Genomic DNA, 23,778 nt, shown 5'->3' on the forward strand with positions numbered 1-23,778 from the left:
GTTACACAATTAAATTTTTGTCTAAACAGTATAGGTATTGAAGGGAAATTATTTATAATCACACTCTCCGAGGTCATTCAGATAAGAAAGGTTTCTTCCTCATATCATATCAGGGAGTTTTATCTCACCTCTGACTTGCTCATTAGGTATAAATTTAAATTTAACATACGTGCTTATTTTTTCTGAATTTATTTTTTCTGTAAAGCTGCTTTGTGACAATGCTCATTGTCCATTCTTGAATTTGACAGATACAGATTGCATTACTCTGCACTGAGAGTCAGAACAGGGAGGCTTATTTCAGGGCAAATATATGGTAAAGAGGCAAAAATGCAAAGGTCAAACCCTAGCAAGTTCCTTGCAAGGAGGAATAGCAGACAGACCAACTAGTCAAGGAGTAACATAGAACAGGTGAACACAATTGAGTACTGTCCTTATGTTACTGTTCTCAGAGTCATATCCTCAATTTCACATTTGCAAAGCAAGCAGCTCAGAAATGAATAATGTCTGAATTATACACTTCCAATCTCCTTAATTTATAGTGTCTTCAATTAAAAATCTGAAGTTCAGTGGCATACATATGTAAATTTGCACAAGGTCAACTGAGCAGAAAACCTGAACTAACAGATGTATTGGACTAGAGGGGAAAATGCATTCATATACTGACCAGTACTCCTCTTCTGTAAAGATGGGTATCCTGGAAGGCTGCAGGACAGTGATCTCCACTAGCGTTGTATTCATCTTCACTGGCTCACCCTCATCAAAAGCGATCACTATCAGCTACACACACAAGATGAAAAAAGTATGTAAGCTCAGATAAAATTTAATAAAAACACCTTTCCCTCTGTGTGTGTAACTAGAATCAGTCATTTGTCACAAACTCACTCTAAAAATAGTGCTGGGTTCCTCATTCAGATTCACTTTAGTGATGACTCTGCCTGAGGTCTCCTCTACATCAAAGATGCTGCCACTGTAGGGAGACTGCTCCTGGTCCACTCTGTACCGCACCCTGCTGGCTGGTGTACCCTAAAAACCAAACCCAATTTAGCATTTATGCATATGTAATAGAATGGCATATTATACATTATTTATTCATCTGCTAGAAAGAAATTGCAAAATAGTTCCATAGTGTGTATGTCTGCATATGTGATTGTGTGTTATGTTGGCTAAAAAAATGTAAGACTTTAGCGATACAATTAGGCATAGCATCAACTAGCTGCATTAATAATTATGTCACTAGAAGGTTCTGATAAGCACAGTAAGAGAGAAATGTGTGTGTGTCTGAGAGGTTCATGCAGAGATGAATTAATTTCTGAATGGGTGTGATTACAATGTCAAAGACAACAAAGTCCTTAAACAATTCAGCTCGTACAATCCAACCTCATGAAGACTGCAGAAGAATTAAAATGAGACAGAGTGAGGTACTTTCTGAGGGATGTGAATGAAGCTGGAATAGAAGCTACGATCATAAAAAAAAACAGCCCAGTCTAACCATAAAGACCTTTTTGTGACTTGTATCAGTTTGCAGTTGAACCCTCAGAAATCTGAAGCAAACTATATATGAGCTGCTTGTGTGAACTCAACTAAATATGTTACAGGTGCAATACATACTTCTACAGATAAAAGGCAAACATCATGCAGTTTATTCTGTCATTGTGCCAATACCCTCCTACTAGCTAGCACTTCCTTATCACACGACTACTGCCAAGCAGGGTAAGGGCAAGCACATGCTTCCTCTGAGACATATGAAGGCAGCCAACATATCTTTTTGAACCATTGCTCATGCTGCTTCACAGGGCACATGGAAGAAAGTGTTAACTGCTCTCTTCCACCTTCATGAGTTCACACAGGCCCATGACTGGTTAGTGCTTCTGTAATTGACAGGGAAGAGAGATTATGTCATCCCTGCCAGGTTTTATGGAAGAAGACATCTATTGTACATTTTTGGAAGAACTTTCCAGGGCCGGCACATTGTACAAAGTTAGCAGCAAAGCTCCTTTTTTTCCTTTTTTTTTTTAGGATAGAGGTTTTTATGTTTTCTTAGTACCATGATAAGATGTATTTTTGTTTGGTTAACTTCAAGAAGGAGAAAAAAAGGAAATAGTTGGTATGGTTGATATGCTGTTTATGAGACATACATCTTTTATATGTAAGTGATAACAGGAGGTACCTTCTTTTGTGTACATTCCAAAACATGAAAGGTCTATGAGATCGCACACTCTTTCACTATTTCACTTTCAGTATCCCTTGTTAGCATTGTGTTTGTGCAGGAACATATGGAATGAGGTGGGACTATATACTGGATGCTCGGCCTTTACAGGACTTCTTTAGGCTGAGTGGTTAAGATGTTGGTCTACTGCTTTGAAGGTTGTGAATTCAAATCCCAGGATCACCAAGCTGATACTACTGGGCCCTTGAGCAAGGCACGTAACTGGATACGTGCAAATGCCATAAATTAAAAAAAAATCACTTACATATAAGATTTATGTGAGCATTGTTCAGTGGCAGCTTGCTTGTCCTTGAATTTGAATCACAACCTTCTGATCAATAGTCCACATTTCAATTACCAAGCTACCACATCCCATTCCCAGTTCCCATGTTTTTGGGTGATGGGAGGAAACAGAAGAATAGAAAAACCCAGAGGGAAGCCAAGAAGGAAAGAACATACATAGAAACTCCACACAGACAATTCCCTGAACTCAGGGTTGAACTGGAGACAACAGTGCTGTTAGGTAGCAACACAATCCACTACACCACCATGTCACAAAGACCTAGGACCTTTGTAAGTGAAACAATTAATGATATAAAAATAGTTTGCATTTTATTGTACTTGTTATGTATGATTGTTCTTCAATAAATACAAAAAAGTGTTGGTGTAAAGAAGTTAAACATTTCAAACTCTGCTATGGTAACAGACTGGTGATTATTTTCCTCTAACAGCACAGCCTATTGTGATTTCTTCCTTTTTTATATTACATAATTTAAAAGAAGAATAAAAAATTGTGGACATCAGGTCAAATGTTTCTCCACAAATTCAAAAGCAACACAGTGAATTAACAATTCAGCAGCTGCTGTGTGAGTGTAGCAGGTTAAAGGTGTTACTCTTCTCCTAGTAGTTTTGGTTGATGCTCTCAAACTTCAGCTCACAGTTGTTTAAAGTGCAGTGTTTGCTCAAGGGCTTGTTTTTGGTAATGAATAACAGCTTGTTATATCAGTAACTTCAGCTCTGGAACTCATCTCTTGTCTGAATTTAACAGCTACTCCATAAATGTTTCATGTTTTATGCTATGGTAAACACAAACAGTCATTAGGAGTACAGGAGAGGGGGAGAAACACGGCACTTCACGCCTCAAAGTGGAGGCTGAAAAAAAAGTCAGGTGTCTCAGTTTAATGCCAAGTGTGGCTTTTTTTCCTTTTTGTTTTTTTCTTCTATGCAGCATTTAACATAAAAAAGACGATGTATGAATAATGCAAACTTTCCTGGAGCTCTGGTGCAAAGAAAATTCAAAACTGAGCATATATTTGTAGAGATGCAGCATGGGGAAGAGATAGCACATAGATGACAAGGATAAGAGGGTCAGATTTGCCCTCACTTAACCATGAGATCATGGCACTGCCCCTAACAGCTTGCTTTGGGGAGAATTATGGGTGACCAAATGACTGGTCATTACTGTGCTGTTAGATGGTAGTTAGATCCTGTAACCTTCTCCGGCCTACGTACAGTTTGGGGCAGTCATGAAGCGGCTGATAATGAGATCTCTCACATCGACGGTGGCTAACTCACCGTTTCATCTGCACTTGAGGAAACAGCAGGTGTTGGAATGGCAGCATCACTCAGTTTAATGAGTGCAATTAAGGAGATTTTCGGCACACACACATGCATATATTGGTAGGCAATTTTGTATTTTTGAGCCATTCCCACATTACAAGTTCAGTTCTCAGGGAATGCCAACAACATTTAATATCATACAAGGCTCCTTTCCACATTTATTACCAAAGAAAGCAATCCAAGGTCAACAACAAAGCAGCACTTCCACCAAATTAAATACGGTAATTTTTCCAAATCAAAGCAGGAGACAGAGATATCACGCTGTGTAATTGCAGGCTTTACACTCCACTTGCTACCTCCAGCACTTGGCCTAAAGCTTTTTGCCAAGATTCAGATGGCACCTAACACAATCCATTCCCAGGATTCTGCTTGCTGCTTTTCTGGTATTCAGAAACTCTGTGATTTTTTACTGGATGTTGCACTATTCTGGGTGACATTACAGTGAAAAAAGGGGTATTTGGAATTAAATTCCTAATAGAAATTATTCATAATTGGTGTACAACAAAAAGACATCATGGCACTTATGGCGGTTTCAAAGACAACACAAAGGGCAGAGCTTTTATTAGTGTGTCTTTCAATATTGTTCATCTCCAACCAACAGCAATTAGCTCATCCACTCTCGCTGCCGCAAAGGTCACTTACTCAAGTTCAGCACAACAATGAATACATAACATTGGTGTAAATATAGACACATTCTCTACAGCTGGTAAGCAATTATGCCACGATCTATGAACATATCTAAGGCATCTGGGATCAGTGGAGCATTTTCATACTTCAGATTGTTTTTGTTTCAAACACTTAAGTGGAGGTTTAAGCATTTTTTTTTTCTCAGCACAAATACAGCTAAAGGGCAGGTGTTGTTGGATGGGTCATGTGATTATTAAGAGATTATTATGAAACATTAAACCAATAAAAAAAAATCAACAGCTAGAAAAATAAAATAAAATAAAATAAAATAAAATAAAATAAAATAAAATAAAATAAAATAAAATAAAATAAAACATAATTTGCAGGGCTTGTTTATTATTAAACAAACAAACAAAAACATGCACACACACATCAATATATAGAGTAAATTTTTTGTCTCATAGCTTGTACACCTTGAAGCTACAGGTGTATTTGCAATTGCTCTCTGCAACTTTAAAAATCCTTAATATCATGAATATCACAGACCTCAGCAGGTTAACCAAAGAATCCAGATGGAAGCCAACAAGGAGAAAACATACACTGAAACTCCACACAGACAATTTCCAGAACTCAGGATTGATATATGTAATCTGTCATTCTTTAATTAAAAAATCTTGGCAAAAGCTATATGTATTTAAATACTTCAGCACCAGACTTTAAATACTTACTTGAATACTTTACTAATACTTACTTACTTCAGTATTAAAGATTTTAAGAGATAGTATGTATGCAAGTAGTTTGCAAATTGCTAGGTTTTTGAGGAGTAACACCAAACTAGCTAATCAGCATAAGCAAGCCATCTTAATTCTTCTACATTACAGAGATTTGCCTGCAAATGCTAATCAGGTGGGGTCAGAGCAGTAATCAGTGTGGCTCATGTGGTGTGTCAGGATCTGCCCAACAAAATTAGGATTTGCTTATTTAGAAAAGAAAAACAGAGGAAATATTGGCTGGTACTTCATGCAGTTCTAACATCTGAGAGTGATGAATTAATGATGATTTAGGGTCTCCTCTACACATCTGTGCTTATAACTCGAAGGGGAGATTTGAGATCTTTCTGACAATTTGAGCCCTGAGACTATAAGATGTCTATCAGAATCTATCATTTCATCTAAACATGTTGAAGGACATGAGAAGGACACTAAACAACACTGGGTCACATCCATCATGAGAGCAGACAGGCCGACCCTGACGTGGGAGCTTGAGAGCTGACATGCTGACCATGATGAGTGACGTCAGCATGGTCACTCAGGTGGGCAGGTGGACTGTAACAGCAATGTGTTCATCTCACCTCCCTCTCACACCCCCATAACAACACATTAGGGACCTGCCTGACTAATCAGATTAAAGAATTAGAGTGATGTAGATGTAAATGAGTTGTCCACTAATGGTTCATGCTAATGCGTTATAGTCATTAAGTGGTGCTTTATGAGTCTAGGTTATGAAATTACCTAATGCTGTACAAGAGCACGTAATGATGGAACGCTCAGAAACCAAACATGTCTGCATGCTTTTACGTGTTTAGGAGAGACATTTGTACTTGAAAAAAAGTTAAATCATATTAAATCAATCATCACTGCACATGTTAATGTGATACATATCTGTTTTGTTCTGTCAGTATTCATATGAAATGGATAACACACACATCAATGTTTTGCTTCAATCAGGTGACTTATTTTTCTTCTGCTGTCAGCTTGCTCTTGCTTGTAGCTGCTTATTTTCAACATAACAAAAATATTCTAAATACAGATGGTTGTGTTAACTTTAGTGTATTTGACGTGGGAAGAACAATTTATAAAAACAGACTGTCATGAATAATGTGAACCATAACAGCTTTATTAAAAACCAGGTATGCTTATATGGAAAAAAAACAATACTGAAAACATCTTCTTGCTTAAAGTACTTTGGTATAATCGCATATTTTGTGGTATAAATAGTGTAAGTAATGTGTTCACACGGAAAAGTCCAACAAGAAGAAGTGCACTTCAAGTACCGAGATGATGTACTCATTCAAAAGAAAAAATAAGTATGGAATGTGGGATGCTTCATGCACTCAATGCTCGCAGCTTTGCTGGTATGAATGACCGCAGCATATGAATGATACCAGCGGCTGTCAGACTTTACAACATTGCATTACAGTGATGTTCTAATGTGCAATATTTTATCAGTTTATATATTTTATAATTTTTTATATTTTATAATTTTATGTAATCTTACTTTCTTTTACTATTTGTATTTCTATTAGTGTATTACTACTTGTATTGTGCAATATATATATATATATATATATATATATATATATATATATATATATATATATATATATATATTTTTTTTTTTTTTTAATATTTTACATAATTTCCTTTTGTTTTACTATTTGAAATACTTTAAATTTCTTTCTTTCTTTCTACCTTTAGGTTAAATACCTGCACGTTAACTGTCTGTTGAACTGCTGTGACATTTGAATTTCTCCACTGTGGGATCAATAAAGTCTTATCTTATCTTATCTTATCTTATCTTATCTTATCTTATCTTATCTTATCTTATCTTATCTTATGTAATAGGGGTGGGGCTATAAGGCGCTAACACTAGATGAGAATTTTGATGAAATTTTCAAGACAGCTGATGACACTCCGGTGGACAAGGCATCTTACAAATGTCTTTTTAATTACTTAACATTGTGCGATTTATTTTTTCAACATACTACATCACAACACATGCAATTGACATCACCAACATTACCATCAACTGGTAACTTATACTTAGTAAAAATCAGTTAGCACTCCATTTGAGACATTACTACCCTACACCCATTCATACACTAGATGGTAGAGTAAATAGTGCACAGGATAAATGCACAGTGTGCAGTACATGATTTGAGATTCGGCATGCAGTATGTATGCAGTAAGCAATATGTTCAGCAAATATTTTGACACTTAATTAAATTTCTTTGCTGCTCCACAACTGATTTGTCCCATTGCATAAAAAGTTTGTATCATGAGAGTAATTATCATATTAGCTAATGTTTGAGAGTTTGCTTTAGGTAATATTTTCCTAAATTTCTTGTTAGTAACGGAAATCGACATATGACTAGAGACACAAACATCTTTGTATTATGTGACTTTTTGTGTAGCTGAATAATCACACACTGCACTAGTCGGATTAATTGCACATTGCCTATTTTCTTCATGTAAGCCAATATACCAATTAATATTATATTATCTTCAAAATACTAATTATGTTATTAGTAATAAGAGCTGAATCATATAAGAACATTTCTGCACACCCCTGACCTAACAGTTGGGGCAGTGGTAGCTGTTGATTGGAAGGTCAGGGTTCACCATGTCCCAGCACTGCCAAGCTGCCACTGCTGAGCTCCTGAGCAATCCCCTTAACCCTCCCTGCTCCAGGGTTGCTGTATCATGTCTGACCCTAGCCTTTAAAGATAGGATATGTGAAGAAAGTATTTCACTGTGCTGAAATGTATAAGTGACAAAAAATAAATGCTTCTTCTTCTTTTAGTTGAAGCCCCCTTTGATTTCTATTTGGATAAGAGTCTGTCAGCTTGGCACCTCTTGACTTGGGAATATTTTCCCACTCTTTTTTGCAAAAAAGTTCCACATCAGATAAGGGCATCTGCTGTGCAGAGCACTACTCAGGTCCCTCCACAGGGTCATTCCAAAACATTAATCTTATTTTTTTCCCTGAATCCATTCTTTACTTTGTTATTTGGATGTGCGCTGTGGGACATTGAAAGCTGAAAGTCCTCTTCATCTTCACCTTTCTAGCAGATGCCAGAAGGTTCTGTGTTGAAATTGATTGGTACTTGGAGCTATTCATGATTCCCTCCACCTTCATTGAAGCCCCAGTTCCTGCTGAGGGAACGCAGCCCCAAAGCATGATGCTGCCACCTTTGTGGGTTTGATGTTCTTTTGCTGATTTGCTGTGTTATTTACCCAAACTTTTACATTAAATTAGAAATGTTTAATGTTGGTCTCATCAGACCATAACACATTTTTCGCATGGTTTTGGGAAACTAGATATATGCTTTTGAAAAATTTACACTGGGCTTGAATGTTTTTTCCTTCAGAAAAGGCTTGCTTCTTGCCATTCTGGCACATATAGATGAAGAACTGAGATATTGGGATATACAGGAGTTATGTAGGGAGCAACCAGTACTTGGCAGAAAGAGTTACAGCTCCTTTAATGTTGCTATAAGACTTTTGACAGCCTCCCTGACCAGAATACTATTTGTTGTCTCATCAGTTCTGGAGGAACATCCTGTTCTTGGTATTGTCACTGTTGTGCCACTATTTCTTCCACTTGTTGATGAGTTTCTTCATTATTTTTCATGGTACATCTAATGCCTTGGAATTTGTTTTTATAGCCTTTGAACAATGTGATCCTGCTGATGCTTTCTAGTTTTTAGTTCATCTATCTGTTTTTAGTAGCACTTATCCTACACAGGGTCACCAGGGAACCTGAAGCCTATTCTGGGCACAAGGTGGGGGACACCCTGGACCAAGTACCACTCTATCATTGATGCATTTTATATTACTTACAGGAGGGTCCTGATCAGTTGCGAGCACTGTTGTGATTAACGTTCCTTTCTCAGCGTTAGGAGCCACCATGCCTTTATAGAGTGGCCGAGCGAAGACTGGAGTGTAATCATTCACATCCTGAAAAACAGAGAGATAGATAGAGAGAGAGAGAGAGAGAGAGAGAGAGTTCAGACCATAAACTTACAACACAAAATTGACTGTTTAAACTCACTAGTTGTATATAAGGAAAATAATACATGTAAGAGTATTATCTAAGCCTGACATGATGATGATGATGAATAGAGAGGTAAGTGGACTGTGCTATTTTTCTTTCAAGCACCTGAATGACACTTAGATACACCTAACTCAAAGAGCTAATCCATACTGAACAATAACATGCTGTAAAGAGACAGCAGATTGTGGATAATTTATAGTAGTCAGGCCCTATAAGAGGAAATGGTTGTTTCTTTGTGGATGATCTTTTAACATGGAAAGAAGAATTATAATAATAATTAAAAAAAAAACAAACAAAAAAAATATTGCCATTCAGTCTTAAGCGAAAAATAAAAACAGTAGCTGGAGCAATAACATTGTGGCACACATATGCACTACATAGTAACATGTCAAACATTCACTCAATTGCTATTCTGTGCTAAGTCTGCTATGTAATAAATAATGTCAGCTTTTTTTTGTATGAAGTGGGTAGTACTCAATATCTTAAAAAAAAAAAAAAAAGGTGTGTGCTTTTTAGAACTTGATTAGTAACATGGCACAGGAATGTGAGTATTTTTGAAATGCTGATAGATTTTAGCTGCAAATTCTTTAGGCTACCGAAATACAGGAGCATTTTGCATTTTGAAAATGCCCATATTGCTGCACCAAGTTACACTGCAAGCTTGATTTTGTTCATTATTCAGATGCAATGGCTGTGCAGAATGTGGCAAAATTTTGATATGCTGCTATGCAACATACTCCATTGTCTGAAAGTTTTAATGTATAAAAGCTGCAGATAAGCAGAAGGATCAGATAAATTACATGCATTTTTTTGAGACTGTGTTGTATATTCTGCACATGCCCAGTCCTCTGATACTGTATTTAATTTTGTATTCTGCATTGATATCATCCACATAAATATCATGTTGCTACCTTTCAATCAATGCAACACTACAATGTCCCCATAAAGGAGTAATAGGTTTTTCTTGTCTTATCTTATCTCATCTTACTTAACAGAAACAAACTGGTCTAATACAAGAACCATGAAAACAAAACTGATGTATAGCAATGTCAAACTGGTGACATGTTGATAATCAGCTGATTATGTTGACTGCTTTTAGAGACAGACCATCCAAATATTATGTTGCTTATTTTTTCCCCATGATGAAAAATAGAGATAGTGATTTTATTGTGCTTTTAGTTTTAGCCTTCACACCTCAGAATTTGCAGAATTTGCTTATCGAATGAAGATTTAATAGTAGTGCAGCCCCATTAAATTAGATTATAGCACTGTGAGAGCCACTACTACGAAGATTCCCTGTAGATTTTATTAGAGTGATACACAGACACATGAGCAACTCTTTATCACCTCTCCTGCACCTGGGCAAGGCAAATCGATCCACCCAGAGAGACTGATACACAGTAATGTGTACATGTGTACATAGGCATTATGGGGTTAGGATGGTGAGAAAATATCCTAGTCAGAGGTCAAATTTACAGCTGCTATTTAATACTAAACATATGATGAAAGCCTGGGCTATGCACATTTATATTCTCTGTGCAGTCCTAAATTTAAGATAGATATTTCAGATGGCAATTCTATGACAAATTCTATGACAAGGGTGGTGGAATAAAGTCTTTCTCCCTTCAGAAAAAAAAAACAAAAAACAAACAAAAACAAGCTTTAGAGCTGCCCCAAATATGATATGACTCAGCCTATATATTACTGAAGTACTTCAACTGAGGATTCAATCTCACCTCTCCTGCAGTAAATCTAATGCTGGCACACTGTGGTAAGGGTGAATTTAATTGGCTTCCTTTAATAACAGATTCAGATACAAGATGTTTCCCCAGGGTCTTGCGATTCGAGTCGTATCTGAAGGAAAGTGTCAGATAGCATAGGATTCATGCTCTTGTTTGTATCAGAACAAAGACTTCTTAGTTGTTTGCCACACCAAAAAAACTAGAGGAACACAGGCAACTTTCAGAATGTAATTCTATGCCACAAGAAAACAGCCAATGTGATCCATAACCACAAGACTTTAAGGGAAGAACAGCAAACCTAAAATCCACTTGAGGAGAGAAGTACAAAGAATTCCAAAGCGCAGCAGGTTAGACTGGAACATGAAAGTTCCCTGCTGAATCCTTTTGACTGGCTTCTAACTCACATGTATAATAAAGTGTCAGGGTTAACAACACGATAAGGCAGAACTGCCTATTGAGTTCACTGCTTGATCTTTATAGATTTGTGAAGATCTAATGGATTTAAGAATCATATGCATACTACTAAAACGCATAAATATTCTAAATAACACGTATTCTTGAATATTTAAATAAACAGCTAGAATGATCCATCAATGTCAAATGTCTAAGATTCGAGACAACTTGTGAATTATTTCCATCTGTAACACCTACTCACTCTCTCACTCTTTCTCTCTCTCTCTCTCTCTCTCTCTCACACACACACACACACACACACACACATGCACACACACGGGCTAATCAGTCCATTTTGATCCTACAGCTAATCTTCTGAAACACTGGAGATTTTCCTCCTTCAAATATGTGGATAATTGCAGTCCAAAAGCTAATGAGTCATTTAAGCCTGAAATAGCTGCACCACCGCTGTAACCTGCACAGAGACTTATCTGTCACACACATCACTGTCAGCCCAGGAGAAAACAGATTTATACTGGCAAACATCCAGCGTAACACAGGGCTCTTTAACTGACACTGAAGTATCTCTCACTCTCCACTGTCTATAGCTCGAGCTATAATTTCTCCAGCTAATTGAATTCTGAGAATGAGTTTATTGGTATTGATAGAACCCGTGATCCTGACCAGGATAAAGTTAGTGGTTAGTTGGTTAGTGGTTTGCTGATTGCTACAGACCAACACCCAGTAATTATTAATGCTCACATTTATATATATTACAGGAATTAAGTTTAGGTAATTTTGTTCTAAAAGTCACAAGCTGAACCAAAAACTATGAACCAGTATGATTTATTGTTAAGAATGAAAAAGAAGTGGTCTTATGTCTTATGTTTTAGTAAGTTAAAGACTGTAAATGTATTAAACAACATGACTAACTGCTTACAGCTAAAGTGGGCGGTGGTGAATGGAAAGATTTTCCCACAGATGTGTAGCGTGTCAATGAAGGAGGTTTGGGGTTTGCACCATGTTCAGTACTATCTTACCGTAATCCTAACTGTAACTGTAGCTATTCCAGGTGGCAGAACACCTTCATAATCCAGTGCCTCCACCTGGAACGTGTAGTTAGCACCGTCTCGACCCAGAGCCTCAAAGTCCATAGACTGCAGCACTGACAGAGCTCCAGTGATCCTGTCCACCGCGAAGAGCTGCCGTGCTGCCTCTGTCCTTATCCTGTATGTTATATTAGAGATCAGATCTTCATCTGTAGCCTGATGGAGTAAGAGAGAGAGAGAGAGAGAGAGATAGAGAGAGAGAGAGAGAGAAATTTTGCACTGACTTTTGCATGATAATAATATAAGAAAATACAGAACAAAGTCTAAACTTCTATGTTTATTAATATTAAAAGCCCAACCTACTGTTTTGGACTAAACTGCTGATTAATACACAGGCATCTGGCTTTTGTTGGAAAAGTCAATATGACCAACATTCTTTTCAACAAATCAAAACACTGCATGTAATAACTAAATCTATATATGTATGTTCCCTATTCAGCAACGACAGCCTCACAGATTCTAAATAAAGTTATTTCATCTATTGTTGCTTACCATTAAGATTCATCAATGATGTGTTCATCAGTGAATATGATGTATTTCTATTATTTATTATGAGACCATTTTGTCCCACAATGAAACAAAATTCTGTCCAAATGAATATTAATCCACGTAACAAAATTCATTCAAGGCTCAAGTTGCACTCAACTAAATAATTTTTAGGCCACATGATTCTGTTTTTCAGTTTAACCATAAAGAGAAAGATAAACAGAAACTGAGTAGTAGTAGTAGTAGTAGAAGTAGAAAGTTTGTATCTTGGTTCCAAATACCGATGATATCAATAGACACTTAGTTACGAGTAGAGCACTATGTTGAAAGCCACATAAGCCTTTCCTAGAACTTACACATGGGAATATCACATCATCAACATGTTGTGTGTCATTGCTGTGATGTCTATCTGACATGCAAGTAGACAACTGATCTACAAGGTCAGCTGTCATAACGTACAATCCATCAGACTCCAAAGTGTTAATATGACAACAAAACCCTATGCCACTTGTCTCAGATGTTATATGACCTTGATGCTAACAAGAGCCGTCTTTATGACAGCAGGCACTAGTCTGGCATGATAAAACAATATTACCGTCTTTACACAATAGTATGCAATATTATTCATTGACAGTGATCAGAGATGATATATTATTACCAGAACTATTATGCATTTTGCATTTCAGCTCCAAAAATTTTTTGGAAAACATGGCAAGCACAACTCACTGTGAGCTGAGGTGTGTGTTCACAAAGAAATGCCAATCATGTAGAAGATGTTTTGTAAATAAAGTTCCATTTAGCTAAAAATTGTTAATTTCCCCTATGCATGGACTCTTTTGGGAAACTCCGCAGATGGTGGTCGGGGCTGTAGTTGTGGTTGAGGGTGTATCTCTCTTATTTCAGTGCGCTAGCATGCATAATTTTCTTTTGATTTGGTCTGTGGAAGTAAAACCGACTGGAATAAATGCTGCCCATTCAGCAGCACTTTCTTCTGACTCACCATTGTGAAGGGAAAAAAGAGTAAAAAATATGGAAATTACCCCAGAGTAGCAGAAAGTTTAGGAGACTCCAGCACAGGAAAGGTAACACTAGTACAAATATCACTCCCAATAATGTCTTTTTTTATCTCCAGTCAAATGGAAAATCGACATGTTATTAAGAGACACTTTATAGAAGCTTTCCAAAATCTCATCCCTCACTTTCTGCCATAGGAAATGGAAAATGTTTGTGTTTGACTAGTCATCAATCTATCCATTTCCTGTACCTCTTATCCTACACAGGGTCGTAGGGAGCCTGGAGCCTATTCCAGGGGACTCAGGGCGCAGTCAAAATAGCACTTCATCTATTGTTAATTGTGATAATTAGAAAGTGATTAAAATGCTTTCTTTCTGTTTAAGTCTGCTATAGTGAACACTGTTTTTGACATGTTTTGACTGCACATTAATGCAGAATCACTAAAAAATCCATCATCCAGGTGCTAGAAATTATGCTTGAATGTTTTTTGTTTTTTTTTACACAAACATTAACCAATTTGTAAACATAAAGCATCAAAATGTGCCGTTACTATTTATTTATTTATTTATTATTGTTTTGGTTTTGTTTATTACACATTAAATCAGAATCACCTAAAAAGCCACAATCCAGGTGGTGGAATCACAGGTGGAATTATTATTACATCCTCTCCTACTCTCCTTCAACCAAAATGCTTAGAAGGTTTTTTTAAAGGCTTTTTAACAGTACAAGATTCTGAACAATTAAATTATTTATTGAAAAATTTCAAAATGGAAAACTGCAATCAGGGAAAAACCTGCAGAAAACTTATCAGACACCTAATGGAATAAGACTTTATTAATATTTGTAATATTTATTTTATTAATATTTTTAACCACATACACACACATGGACACACACACAACACACACACACACAAAAACGAGTGCTCCTGGCTCAAAACCCAAGCCTGATTAGGAAGCTGGCAGGAGAGCAGGAGTTCAGGAGCTCAGCGACTGCCATGTCTCTCGGTGGGTGTAGGAACCTTTCAGGATCCTCCCTTTGATGTGGGAGGCACAAGGAATAACATTCTACACTCAGATTTTCTGAAATATATAAATAAAAGCCCCCAAAGCCCCAGTGAGGAATAGCACATAAAGGGCTGAGCTCTTCATTTGGCCCAGATCAGAGTCATGCTCTGACTAGCCTGTGTAGGAGGAGCTTGGAGCTGTCAGCTCCACCAAGATAAAAAATAAAATAAAATCTGTCACCATCGCCGTCATCTCACTCTGTCACTCATCTGCTCTGTTCCTCTACATGTCTCTCTCTCTTTCTCTTTCTCTCATACACACACGTACACACACACACACTCTTTTACTCCATCTACACTTTCATCTCTCCTATCCTCCAACACCAAAAAGACACATCTTAGTAATATGATGATAATTGCATTCTTTTTACTTCAGCCTATCCAAATTCCCACAGTGCTCTTGAGAGCAGGCATGAAGAGATAGTTTCACAAATTCCGTGAGGCCTTTTCTGCAAGACAGACTCCCATTTCTCTATTGAGCCTGTCAACTGTATCACAAATATTTGTTAAATGGAAAATGAATCCCTCATGGAAATGATATGCCCAGACCAATTTGTGCATTAAGACTCGATACAGACACTTGAGCAGTGAGCTCAGCAGCTTATCGTGTTGAAAGCTTTTCCTTTGAGAGCGGTGCTAAAAAGCCCAGGAGCCAGAAATGAGTTTCTCAGAGCCTCTGATGTTAAAGACAGTGTTTAAAGTGATATGCTTCTCCAACGCGAGACGGAGGACAGTTTAGAAGAACAGAAAAAGCGAAAAGACGTTTACTAGGCTACTTCATAGAGCTAAAGTATACAGTACAGTACAATTCTTCAACAGAAGGCCACTGAGTACAGAACAGATACAGAAGACATCTGAACCAGAGCACAGCAGCTGGATATTCTAGGTTTTATGTAATCCTCTAAGTGGAAATCTATACAATCACCTAAAAGAGGAACTCAAACCATGTGATCTCTAATAGAACCAGTGGAGCACAGTGTATTTTAATAGAGAAAGAGCTTACATTAAGTCGCAGGATGATGGTTCCAGCTGGAGTGTTCTCAGGTACATTGACAGTGTAAACTGGCTGAGAAAAGACAGGGCTGTTATCATTGATGTCAGACACTCGCACCAGCAGTGTAAGGACCGTGCGTCGAGGATCCACTGCCCCGTCCGATGCCTCCACAACTACCTCGTACTGACTCTGAGTTTCCCGATCCAGAGGCACAGCTGTGAAAATGCTGCCGTTAGCATTAATGCTAAAGAGAGATGCGTGGGTGAGGAGCCGATAGCGCACTTGACCGTTCAGCCCAGCATCTGGATCTGTGGCCTAACAAAAGTGAGAGAGAGAGAGAGAGAGAGAGACAGAGAGGGATTCAGTCAATGTGTGTTCTTTTTACCAGAGGCCAAAAAAATAATCAATTCAACCACTAAAATTCTGTGTAAGGTTAACCAAACCAAGGTGAAAACATTTCGCACTGAGAGCCAACAGTGTTCTTACTAAGTTTATATAATAGTTGCAGCAATAAAATAATTAATTAGTGTATACTGATTGGAAAATGATAAGTTGAACATTAGTGTACTGTTGAAAGGGTTAATACGAATAAAGACACCTAAAGCATAGATTTGTATGTGACAACCTTCTTTACTGACCTGAAAAAGCAAATAGAGGGCCGAACCCAATTAATGATTTAACTTTATTGATGATATAATTATGCATCTTTTATACAACAACAAGCAACAGAAATTAAGAATTCAATCTAATATAGATATACTACTCAAAAAGTTAAGGATATTCAGCTTTCAGGGTGAAATTTCAGGATGCACCTAAAATGCATTATAACCTTTACAGGTGAACTTAATGTGACCTTCTGTACACTTTTGAATGCACATGTCCAACTGTTCAGTGTTTCAGTACTTTTTGCATAACTTGCTGTTCTCTAACAAGGTGCTTAACGGCAAAATTTACAACTGGTGTTTTATCCATGAATCGACCAATAAATTTTCTGGTTCAATTAGAATTGGTATTTAAACAGTCCTCTTCATCATGCTGTTCACATTTTGACATCATGAGACCAAGACGACACCTAACAATTGATCAACAGTACCTTGCCATTGCGAGGCTTCAAACAGGATGTTCTCAGAGGGAAGTGGCCACTGAGCTTAGAGTGTCACAGAGTGTCATCAGCAGGTTGCGACAGAGATACAGAGAGACTGGAAGAGTCACAGAAAGGCATAGAAGTGGCTGTCCTTTGGCCACATCCCACATTGATGACCGCTTCATTGTGAACAGTGCCCTGCAGAACCGGATGATGAATGCCACTCAACTCCAGGCACAGTTAAGGGAGGTGAGAGGCAACCAAGTGTCACGTCAGACCATTCAAAACCGTTTACATCAGCATGGTCTGCGTGCTAGACGACCTGCAAGGGTACCTGACCACACCACCAGACACAGGCGTCAAAGTCTTGCATGGGCCAGGGAGCATTTACGCTGGACGAGGGACCAGTGGGCCTCAGTGCTGTTCTCTGATGAAAGTCGATTCACGTTGAGCAGAAATGATGGCCGCCAACGATGTTGGAGACGTCACGGAGAGCGCTATGCATCAGCCACTGTTGTAGTGATGTTACAGTCTGGACAGGTGTGTCTACTCAATACAGAACTGCCCTACATCTTGTGAATGGTACAGTGACAAGCCGATACTACCTGAATAACATCATTAATAGTCATTCTGCCCCTGCATGAACAACACAGGCCTAATGTCATCTTCATGGACGACAATGCTCCAGCTCATCGAGGTCACATCATTAGGGAACGGTTGCTGGAGGCTGGGGTACCTCAAATGGAGTGGCCTACACTTTCTCCAGACCTGAATCCCATAGAAAACCTACGGGATCAGCTGAGTCACCGTGTAGAGGCTCATAACCCTGCACCCCAGAACCTCAATGACCTGAGGGCCACCCTTCAAGAAGAGTGGAATGCCATGCCTCAGCAGACAATAAGTCGACTCGTGAACAGCATGGGACGTCGTTGTCAAGCTGTAATTGATGGTCAAAGGCACATGACAAATTATTGAGACATTGACATTTTTTTGTGGTATACCCACCACTGTTGTTGGCTTTTGTTTCAATAAATTGTTTGAGATGAGGAAATGACCATTGAATGCTTTTACTTAAATGCCCTACTTTCATGATGTAATATCACTGTAGCATGAACTTTTTACATTTTCCATAAATTTCACCCAAAAGCCAAATATCCTTAACTTTTTGTGAGGACCTACGGGATATAAAATATTCAGAAAAAGCAATTATTATAGAAGAGTGCAGCTTATGTAGTTCTCCCCAGCTTTAGGGTAGACACAAAGCTGAACAATTTGTTGGCTAGAAATTGTGGTTGCGTCACTACAAATCCACCGCTGATCCAGGAGCCAACACAACTTCATGCCAAATTCCAGTCTGAATTATTTACTGTTACATCTTCATTTAGTTCGGTGCATGCTGCATATGCCACCTCATTCACCTGTAATATTTGTGAGGTTTATCCATTTTCAATGTGCATGCCTGTGCACTGTTCCCTCTGTTTAGATTTCTTGTATGGCATGTGCTTTTGCCCTTAAAATCATTTTTCATTTTGTTTTCCATTCATTACTTTGTATATCTGATCAATTGACCTCTTCCTGACTCATCTACAGGTCTTGTCTACTGATAAGGTTTCTCAATAAAAAAAACTGCCTGCTTTATGACCAATTGTATTGTCACATATTTTTCGGCCACATTTGATTGGTCAAACTCATCTTCAGACACACTTCCACAGTTTTGTTGTTGTTGAGCTCAAAACGACCTTATGACTTCATTAATAATAGTTAGTATAAGAGTCCAAGTGTCATAATATCACATATCTTCATCTTAATTTGTTTTTTCTTCTGCCTAGAGATCTGAAACTTGGTAAATATGTACTACTACCTCCTACTACTCCCGTTCTTGGCTAACAGGAGAGGAACCAAATGTGGTCTTCTGCTGTTGTTGCTCATACACTGCAAGGTTCGATGTTTTGTGCATGTTGAGATTCTTTTCTGCTCACCATGGTTGTAAAGAATGATTATTTAAATTTCCTGGAAGCTCAAATAAATCTGGCCATTTCCCCCTGACCTCTCTTATCAACAAGGTGTTTCCATCACAGAACTGTCACTCATTCAATGGTTTTCTGTTTCACCATTGTTACACCATTCTGTCTAAACCCTGGAATTCCCAGGGGATCAGCAGTTTCTGCAATACTCAAAGCAGCCCATCTGGTACCAGCAACCATGCCACAGTCACCGAGATCACTTCTTTCTTGATTGTGATGTTTGATGTGAACATTAACTGAAGCTCTTGACCTGTATTTGCATGTTTTTTCTGTTGCCACATGACTGGTTGAATAGATAACTAAATGAATGTGCAGGTGCACACGGTGAGTGTATATATTATAATCCATAGTCTGAAAGTACTGGGAGAGGAAAAAATAAATATTCAGAAACTACTGAGAGGTATTCCCTACAAGATTTCAAAAGACACTCTCATTCTAATGATGAAGGTAAGGCTTGAAAAGAGGTGCTGGAAGGCCTAAAAGCAGCAAGATTAGCAGTTACACAGTGAACAATATGCAATATGCTGCACCACAGTCATGTCCATTCCTACAGCCTAACTCCTACAAACTCCTCTGCTTATATAAAAGCACAGAAATGCAAACATAGAGAGCCCATAACTCTTTGGATAAATATACTCTGGTCAGACAAAACAAACAAACAAAAAAAAAAGATAAAAAATAGAACTTTTTGGAAATAATGTTTGGTGACAGAAGTGTTGTGTGTATGATCCCAAGAGCACCATACTCAAAGTGAAGAATGGAGGTAAGAGCACCAGGATTTGGGGCTAATTCTCTACAAATGGCACTGGGGCGTTACAAGCCATTGAAAGAAACATAAATGGAGTATAAAAGGAGAATTTAATCTTATCTGCCAAGACAATAACCCTAAAAATACATCCAAATTAACTCATTATCTCCTGACTTAAATCCCAATGATAATTTATGAAGGTGGTTGACATTTCAAGACCATCAGAGTAATCCCAGGAACCTTGAAGAATTGAAGAAGATGATTTGCCAAAAGAAATGGGCCAGAAATGAACCACAACACTTCAAAAAGCTAATCATTTCTTAATATAGATGTCTCGAAGATGTAGCCAACAACAGCTTTTAAGAACTTCTGCTGGCCATTTGTGGTGTTTAAATACTTTTGTTCTACTATCAATTTTTTTAAACATATCTTTGTTTATACTTTTAGATACATGCTTGTTTTTCATATTTAGTATTTTAGTAAACATTAATCTTGGACTTTTGTACTTTGTTTCTTATGTTCTGTAAAGCTGCTTTAAGACAATGTCCATTGTCAAAAGCGCTATACAAATAAAATTTAATTGAACTGAATTAATACAAAATCAAGACATTGCAGGTGTAAATCTATGCATTGGAAGTATATTAAATAACAAAAACAATAGAGTTTGAATACTTCTACAGTCTGAAGGTATGGCTGCATGAGAATACTGGCACACTGGCATACTTTAACATTTCTATTTCAAGAAAACAAATCAATTCAGCAGAATGATGGATAAATGCTTTTATTTGCTTTCTAACCTTACCTCCCTTTTGACTTCTGGAGCTAACCGGACTTTAAAACACTATAGCTTTAAATCAATTTGAAAAAGAAAGTGTACTGCAGTTTGGGAAACAGTGTCATTTTCAGAACTGCATATAGTAGAAACCTTCACCATGTGAAAAGTTTAGCCAGGCCACTGCATATAGAGTCCACAGCTTTTTTAAGCTATGGGAAATCAAGCATTTAATGAGCTTGAAGTCTAACAGCAGTTTAGTATAAGCAGCAGGCAGAAAAAACAAAGAGTTTATGAGACTATAACATCTGTTTGGAGGCGGAAAGTATCATTTATTTAACAAATTGAAATTGTTGGAATGTGACGGGCCATCTGCATGTATACCCCGTGTATGCAAACATCTTTAATAGGTTTAAAAGTGCTGCTGCTAATTCCTCCTTTCAGAAAATACAGACGGGTGGAAAACTGTGGGAGAGCAAAAAAGTTAATGTGCGTGCATGTGCCGGTGTGTGAACATGTGTGGGTAAGAGTGAGTGAGTGAGAGAGAGAGAAAGAGAGCTAGTGCAATAGAGAGCTATTATAATCAGAGAATAGCAAAATCATTGGATGTATCCGAGTATCAAGGATGAGTGGACATCTGACCAGATAGACAAGCTTACAGACAGAGAGAGAGAGTCAAGTACACAGCTAGTTAGCTAGCTAGCTAGCTAGACAGACAGACTTTGTATGGATCTGCAACATGCCCCATTTCATGTGACATAAGAAAACAGATAAACTATGATAGACAGCATGAAAGACAGAGTCCTGACACTAATCCAGCAGGGAAAGAAAAAGAGAAGCAAAAAAGCGACGGAAGTGCCATTAAAATAAGCAAAATGAAAAAGCACTGAAATTAAAAGAACATCAGAAGCCATGATAAATTAAAGCATTTCACAGCCGAAGGGAAATGGGTTTTAAATATCCTGCTAATGTGTGTAGTGACAGCAGGCTCCCCCAGCAGATGCGGTCTTCAATAATTAACTCAGTAAATTAATATGTGAAGAGAAGGATAAACAAACAGGCAACAATTGTGTAGCACAATTGTGTCCTAAGCTAAAAAGAATCAAATTGTTTGAATGCAATTTCCATTATGGCCATTATGAGAGATCTTAGTGTGAAATTAAACTATATAGAATATACTACAGAGTAATGTGTTCCAGCACTTCCACCATTACTGAATATTAGTAGCCCTCTAATTTCTTTTAGATATAATTTGTGTTTTGTTTCAAGCAAATGAAACCTAGAGCTTATGCTCTTATAACGATGCACAAAAGTCTCACACCATTCACGCTGGAGATACACTCTAACAGTGAGGAAGAGGCTGCATGTATAGGCTATGCTGCAAATAAAGAGCAAGCCAGAGAGATGCTTTTTTCAGTGAGTATGTGTGTGTAGGTGTGTTTGAGACAGCGAGCGAGAGCTAGTAATATGTGACACTGGCGTGATTTCCAGAGAAGCTATAATGCTGTGAACCTAGAAAAGCTGAAGAAATGTCCAGCACCACTGTGACAGTGATGACATAATAGTCCATTTTTATCTTTCTCTCTTGATCAGACACACTGACAGGAGCAATGCAATAAAACATACAGTGGAGTAAAGGTGGCAAGCTTTCCAGAATGTCAGAATGTCACTAGTATCATTAACAAACAAACAAATAAATACATAAAGAGATGCATCTTTTGCTATAAACGCTCAATATGAAGCCAAAGAGATGTTACTGCCAGTGAAGCAAGCCATCACTGGCCTAAAAATCAAGAGGTAAACTCAGGAGCACTACAAGACCCAGAAAACCAAGGAAAACAACAGCAATACATGAAGAATTCTTTGCCTGGTGAAGGAAAAAAAACCCTTGACAACAGTTGGCCAGGTCAAAAACAACAATTACAACAATTAATAATCAAGAGAGAAGATTCAGTAGCATGATCTTGCTCTGTGACTGCCGCAACCTGATTCGATTCTATTCCTGGGTGGGGAACCAACCCAGCCACTGACGGTCACTTCTCAGTGCCGAACCTAAGCCTGGATAAAATAATCCAGGTGGATAAATAAGTAATAACAATAACAATAATCAAGTGGAAACTTCACCAGGTTAAATACAGAAGTTTTACCACAAGACAAAAACCATTGGTATGACTTTAAATAGGAAGACCAGATTAAGGTTTGCCAAAAAGCATGTAAATAAAAGCCTCTACAGTTGATGTAGAACATCATCCTATGGAGAAATAAGACAAAGATTAAATAATTCCACAGACAAAGAGCTAAATAATTCCACATTATTTTATAGTGTAGGTGTGTACGGCTGCCAGCGGCACTGGTTCTTGTGTGTTTATTGATGATGTGACTGCTGACAGAAGGATGAATTCTGTGAAAAGTGTATAGGGCTGCTGTATATAATCTGCCCAGATTCAGCCAATTAGTTCAAAACTCATTAACTTTTTACCAAAGGCCAAACATGGAATTTGTGACTGTTTTGTGGTGTTCAGCACTGAATATATTTGTCTTGTCACACTCCACAGTGGTGGTTAATGACTCATACAAAAGTAGAAACTAGGAGCTATAAGAATTTGTTGCGTTTTGCAAGTATTTCTGTTTTTACCTAGCCTACTAGGGACAATATTTTTATAGAAAAGTAAAAAAAAAAAAAAAAAAAAGTTTAGTGAAAAAAATATATAATAATAATATATTTTTTTCTGTCTTCAAAGTTAATGCTGATATCAAGCCCATTTGTGCTTTGTGAGATGCCCCAATTACTTGTTCAAAGGCATCTGAAATTTGAAAGTCTTATCTTCAACCCCTAAAATTCTGTGTAAGATTACATAAAACTAATAGCAATAAGCATTGAAATTCCAACTTCTGCTTAAATTACATCATTGTGACCCTGTTAAATAGTGAACTGTAAAAAATGTTAATATACAGACATGAAAACAAATTATATTTAAAAACAACATGAAGAAATTAGCTTGCTGTCAACACAAATGAAGATGCTGCATCACAAATGATAACTTTATGCGCCTTCTA

The 23,778-nt window shown here is 37.6% G+C and overlaps 1 protein-coding gene across 1 annotated transcript in view; it reads right to left on the minus strand.

Annotated features, from left to right (window-relative positions):
* pcdh15a (protocadherin-related 15a) overlaps positions 1-23,778 on the minus strand; it is a 197,263-nt gene that overhangs the window by 45,175 nt on the left and 128,310 nt on the right. The window contains exons 20-24 of the mRNA XM_058386243.1: positions 16,103-16,408; positions 12,465-12,689; positions 9,076-9,192; positions 883-1,023; positions 665-777 (exon numbers count right to left, since the gene is read on the minus strand). Of these exons, the coding sequence (XP_058242226.1) occupies positions 665-777; positions 883-1,023; positions 9,076-9,192; positions 12,465-12,689; positions 16,103-16,408 (902 nt within the window). The remainder of the gene's footprint in view (positions 1-664; positions 778-882; positions 1,024-9,075; positions 9,193-12,464; positions 12,690-16,102; positions 16,409-23,778) is intronic.

The sequence above is a fragment of the Hemibagrus wyckioides genome, linkage group LG03 (assembly GCF_019097595.1).
Source record: "Hemibagrus wyckioides isolate EC202008001 linkage group LG03, SWU_Hwy_1.0, whole genome shotgun sequence".
Classification (NCBI taxonomy): domain Eukaryota; kingdom Metazoa; phylum Chordata; class Actinopteri; order Siluriformes; family Bagridae; genus Hemibagrus; species Hemibagrus wyckioides.